The sequence below is a fragment of the Psittacula echo genome (assembly GCF_963264785.1).
Source record: "Psittacula echo genome assembly, chromosome: 1".
NCBI lineage: Eukaryota > Metazoa > Chordata > Aves > Psittaciformes > Psittacidae > Psittacula > Psittacula echo.
The window spans coordinates 133,726,976-133,732,975 of NC_137735.1; the positions used below are offsets into that span (position 1 = coordinate 133,726,976).

The 6,000-nt window shown below is 38.0% G+C and overlaps 1 protein-coding gene across 1 annotated transcript in view; it reads left to right on the forward strand.

The window, feature by feature from the left end:
* SEMA3C (semaphorin 3C) overlaps window positions 1-4,823 on the forward strand; it is a gene marked incomplete at both ends in the record, with an annotated part of 117,230 nt that extends 112,407 nt beyond the window's left edge. The window contains 2 exons of the mRNA XM_080638929.1: window positions 2,383-2,513; window positions 4,410-4,823. Coding sequence (XP_080495055.1) covers window positions 2,383-2,513; window positions 4,410-4,823 — 545 coding nt within the window. The remainder of the gene's footprint in view (window positions 1-2,382; window positions 2,514-4,409) is intronic.
* Window positions 4,824-6,000: the final 1,177 nt, after the last annotated feature.

A 6,000-nucleotide genomic window follows, 5' to 3' on the forward strand; every position in this document is an offset into this window, starting at 1 on the left:
TGCATTCTTACCCGTACCATCTGGAGACCAAAAAATAGACCTGATGGTAAATTTTTTATTGAATTTTTGGAAACAATGCTGTAAGAGTTACCTGTGAAAGATTCAGTTAATAATAATTCCATTGAAATGGTCTCAGAAGAATCTCCTAAATCAAAACAGACCACAATAGTCAGTTGGGTGTAAGTCCCTCAGCCCAGACGTGGCTAATTGTTCTCTAGCTGCCAGTCTACAGTGCCAGAGGGTCTTTCCCCATGACTCAGTATTAGGTCATTTCTATGAAGCTGAACAGCTTGAGCAGGTAATTACAAAAGATGACCCCACCATTAGAGCATGCACCTGAGCTCTGAGATCCATTTTAAAGCTTAGGCTCCGAATCATGAAGTAACTTGAGCTGCGTGTCCTGCCTTGCAGGCATGTGCTGTGACCACCCACCCATTGTCTTTCCCAAGGGTGGGTGTCTCCTCTTTTGAGGTGGAAAATGTGAAAATGTCAACTGTCTGCTTTCTGGTCTGAGGGGAGACAAATGTTTAGACCTTGACTGCCTTGAGAAACAGGTTCTTGTTTTCCAACCTTTATTTTTCTTTTTTTTTTTTTTTTTCTCTGTGGATGTATTTATAGGTTCATGTGTTTTAGCAACTTCATAAAGGATGTTTTTATGACATCAGTGGCATATAGCATAGGTAGATGGCAATTGTTTCCTCAGTGGAAAAAAAGATTAAAAGAAATAGCAACTTAGACTTTTTTAAAATATAATTAAAACCATTTATAGCAAAACTACTGTTTGGAGGGAAAATGATATCTACCTAAAGGACAAAAGAGGAGAGAATCAGGCAATAGCAAGAAATCATCCAAGTTTATGGGGAACCAAAGTCTTGAAATGAAGACTTTAAACAGTATAGGTTGCATGTCTTGAAGCTCTCAGCATGCATAAATTCAGCGGGTTTGGCATATTGCAATTTTCAAATAGATATCAAGAACTAAGGGGCTTGTTTGACTGCTTTTTAAATGTTCTGGTTAATACTGTGTTAGCCCTTATGGCCATTAGAAAAATGCATTTGTATTCTCTCAGTCTTTTTTTTAGCATGTATACAGTAGTATGTAGTGGGTAAGAAGTTATATACTGATCAATTAAACAGGTAAAAATGCCTTTCTGTGGTACACCTAGTTCCAGTGTGCATAAAAATAACACTGTGTTACAGCTCTGATTCTCAGTGTTCCACTGGTACGGATAGGTCAGCCCACAGACAGATGCTTTGCTAGCTTATGGTCTTTGAATACAAGCATTTCCACATTATTCCCCTAAAAGGTACAACTGATTGTGGTACAATCTCATAAATATGCTAAAAACCTTGAAGGATTGGGAGCAAGCAATGTCTCCTTCCTTTAGCAGAACAGATTCCAATTTCACATATCAGCTGATGAAAGAAGCTGAAAAGAATGGGAGATAGAGTGGGAGGAAAATCAGTCTAAGGACTGCGCAAAAAGAGTCAGATTTTAGGCATGCAGACTTCTCAGTATTTGCATTTTTCATAATATTTTGTATCCATTGCTCCTTTCTCATCATATATATTGTATATATGATGTCAGCTTTTAAATCTGGAACTGTATTGTTTTCACGATCGGCATTATGATTTATGCCAAGCAATGAGCATCTAAAAGTTCCTATCGGTAACTGCCAATTGTTCATCTATTGAGACTGTAAAGGGGCACAACAAGTCTAAGTGATGACATATGCTCAGCACTTGCCCAGGTGTTGCTGGAGTGCTATAAATCTGTCCTGCTCTTTGTTGCTGGCATGCCTACGTACTCACTGCACCTCAGATTTAGAGCCAAGTCCTTTCCTTGCTTTGTAAAGAGCGGCAGAGTGGGAAGCCAAATCCGCCCTCTCTCGCCTCCCTGTGATACTGCACGCAGCTGAAATACACATAGCCTTTTTTATGGCATGCTGCTGCGTTCTGAGTCATACAACCATATTCCCCCAGCTCGTAAATGGTGAAGTGTGAAAAAATATATTAAAAGCTTCATTCTCCTTTGGACAGTTCTAGACAGGCGTTCTTGTAGTAGTAGAGAATGAGATCATTTCAGGGAACAATATCCCTGAGCTCAGTTATCCCATCAGCAGAGCCCACAGGTATTCTGTTTTTTTCAGAACAGACCTTGTCAGTTTGAAAACACTGCTATTTGGAACTGGATGTGCTTCTTCACATTTCATTTCTTTGAAATCTTTTCTGTCCTAAATTGCTTGTTATTGGCCAATACCAAGATCAGATATACTTCATTTTACCTGTATTGCAAACATTTTACCTCTATTGCAAAGAGATACTTGCTTTCTGTACTAAAGCACCGTTCACAGTATCCTGACCTGTTTTCTTTTCTTTCTAGCATACAGAAACGCTGCAGAAATAGTTCAGTACGGAGTGAAAAACAACACCACCTTTCTTGAATGCACACCCAAATCTCCTCAGGCTTCTATTAAATGGCTGCTACAGAAAGACAATGACAGGAGGAAAGAGGTGAGCAAAATGAGCAGTTGCTCATCATATGTCAGCATCTCATCTACTCCCCAGACCAAAGTGAGGGAACATTTGTGTTTTCATCAGACAACCCAGCTACAGTGATGCTGGAGAATTTGTATGAATGCAGGACAGTGATCAGCAGTTCACACATGTAAATAAGGGCAGGCTTTTCAGTATAGATAGGACTTTCCTCAACCCCAATGATTTCTATCGGATCAGAACAGCTATTACAAAATTCCTGTTAGCCCTTAAAGTGAGGGAATTAATTAATGAATTTTTCCTTCACACCTTATTAATTGCAAACTGAAGGTTTGGAGTGCTCAAGACTTCTTATTGATCCAAGGAAATATGCATAAAAGCAATAAACTGTATAAAGTTTAGGAAGAAGTCAGAATGCAGTAGCCCTTCTATGCTATTGAAGAGATAAAAAGCAAAAGTGAGAGAAATGTGAAAGATTTCTTTAGCAAGAAACTAGTCCAGGCTAAGAACACGTATTGACAAAAGCATTTCCCCACCATGGTGCAATCACATTTTCCATTACTGCAGTCTCTAAGGCTCTCAAGTTTCAGCACTGTAATACACAGGATGATTGTTTATGGGGCATGTGCCTTCCTTAAGTAATATAAAAGGGGAAAAAATCCATTTCAAATCCAAGGCAGTTACTATATGAATAAAAAAGTACATCTTTTGAAAAAAACTATTACATAATACAGTGTCTGTTGATAAATTATAAATACTGAAAAGCATTATTCTCATATCAGGCCATTTTCCAAAATCAGAGAGGACTTTCAAGGCTTTCATGCTGTTTTTCTCACTTACTCTTCAAAGACTTAAGACATGTCCTGCCAATTTAGGTGCAAATCTTCAACTCTTTTCTTCAGCAGAACATCTCCCGTCTTGTTCATATGTTCAATAACTGTATTGGAATCAATGCAAGACAAACTGAAGCAATCAATAGGTTAATTACATTTCAAGCTGTCAGATTTCTGGAAGTCTTACCTCTGCAATGTCTACAAAAGTTTACAATAACAGAACAGCATAATAAATAAATGAATTCCAAAGAGAATCAGGTATAATGCAAAGTGCAGCAGCAAAATAGAGAAATCAGTCATTAAAATACCAGCACTGGTATTTTGTCAGAATGGGTTAAATTAACAATTTTTATTTCACAGCTGATATGCAAAGTGACATGTGCACAGTCATTTATAGTCAGATAATAACTCAAGAAGCTGTGGTACCTTGCTTCCTTCAGATGGTGTGACCCTCTCCTGGGACTGTCCAGATTCTGAAGCCAGGAAGGAAATAGGAGAATAGAAAAATTGCTCTTGGTTTCCATGGAGCCAAGTCCCATCTGAGGCCACTGAGGTGAAAACGTTTATAACAGACTATAAACTCTGCAGTGCAGACACAGTTCTTCACAAGTTAGCCCCAGGAACCTGCTCAAGGTCAAAATATTTAACTAGCAGCCACTTTATGTTCAATGCCAGCTCAACCTCCCATTGTCCACTTTTCCCCCATCAAGTCTCATCAGCAGTCTCTGGTACTGGAAGTTAACTTCCTCAGTTCTGCTATTTGAACATTAGGAAAACTCTTCTTTCATGTAGTCTCAAGGTTTGCATCTTTGTCTTCATCCTGATCAAATCTATTGCAACATTATGAATAAAGTTTTGAAGTCATTCTTTAATGACACTTACCTGCCTTGAGGTGGTTTCTCTCCTAACAGTAGCAATAACTGTGGTCTCTGGGAGATGTGATAAAAGCAAAGTATGGTACCTTTAAGAAACCCTTTAGGGAAGAAAGAGGTGTTTGAAGAGAGACTTGCCACAGGAGGTCCAATGCTCTGTTGTTCCATAACATTTCCTAAAAAGTTCCTTCTGACTTTTTGCCATCTAGGTCAAGCTGAATGAGAGGATCATAGCTACTGAGCAAGGACTCCTCATTCGCTCTGTCCAAGACAGCGACCGGGGGCTTTACCACTGCATTGCAACAGAGAACAGCTTCAAGCAGACCTTAGCAAAGATCAACTTCAAAGTGCTGGATTCAGAGATGGTGGCCATCATGACTGACAAATGGTCCCCTTGGACCTGGGCCAGCTCAGTAAGAGCGCTGCAGTTCCACCCAAAGGACTTTGTGGGAGCTTTCAGCCACTCAGAAATGCAGATGATTAACCAATACTGCAAAGACAGCAGACAGCAAGGTCAGCAGAGGGAAGAACCCCAGAAGATGAGAGGGGACTACAGCAAATTAAAGGCCCTTATCAATAGCAGGAAAAGTAGAAATAGAAGGAATCAGTTACCTGGATCTTAATTTTATTTTGTAGCAATAGATTCCTTTGTCCTCACTATAGGGGGCTTATGTTTGTCTATTGAGAACAAATTTGAGCAAATCTGATAAAAAATATAAATGAAAATCCAACAAGTCTCGGAAAAGATCCGTCTCCCAAAAAAATGCAGTGTAACTTAACTAAAGAAAATAATTCAGAGCATTTTCTTTCCTAGGTGCTTACTGACTAGGTTAGGCTCTGTCCTAGATTCAGAACTGGGTATTCATCTTAAGCCAGAATCACCATTAACATCTCAGTATTTAATTACAGCTGAACAGAAGGCTTTACAAAATCAATGCATTCTATTTCAACTCTGAACCTGTACCAGCCAGGCTCCTGGTGAAAGAATCTGGGTTAAGATACATGCTCAAAGCAGGATGGTACTAAGATTTCCTTGCTCTGCATTTGAGAGCATGAGTTTCTTCTTGTTTACTATTCAATATTGGGTTTACAGCTTTCACTTATTGTTCAGATCATATGAATGCATGCTGATAGGAAACAAGGAAAGTATAGTGGAAATGTTTCATTCATTCAGAGGTCAAATGAAGGAATGAGTAGGAGAAAAACAAAAAAAATATACTTTGTCAGAGGAAACACTGATTATTGTGCGTAGTATGAGTTGTAATAAATTAATAATGAGTTCTGGAATGTAACTTAAAATATCTCTGCTCATATTGTTTTTTATTAAAATAGGGTGTCCTATAACACTACATAGCTTTATAAATGGCACTAAGCTAACATGAAATTGTTCATTTTACATACAGTTTTGAAGAACACCTAAGTGACTTAGGTATTTTAGCGATTTTCAAAGAATTACACTCCACTTTTTTCGAAGGGGATAATGTGGGTATACTGTATGGTATTCTGCTTCGAAATGAATAATACAGATCTATTCCATGATTAAATTGGAGTTGGTCTGTGATGTGGAAACAAGTCATGAGCATCTTCGAAAATTTTAAGATGTTATTTTTTCAACTGTTTTCTCAAAGTTGCAAATATTTTAACTAGAATTTTTAAATTAAAACATTTCCATTTTACAGTCTTTGTACCCTTTTTCTTTCCAATGTTATATTCACAATTTCCTGTTATTTTTAGTTTTCTGATGAAAATGAGATCAGGAAAAAAAATTGAGGTAAAAATAAAAATAAAGAATGGATTTGG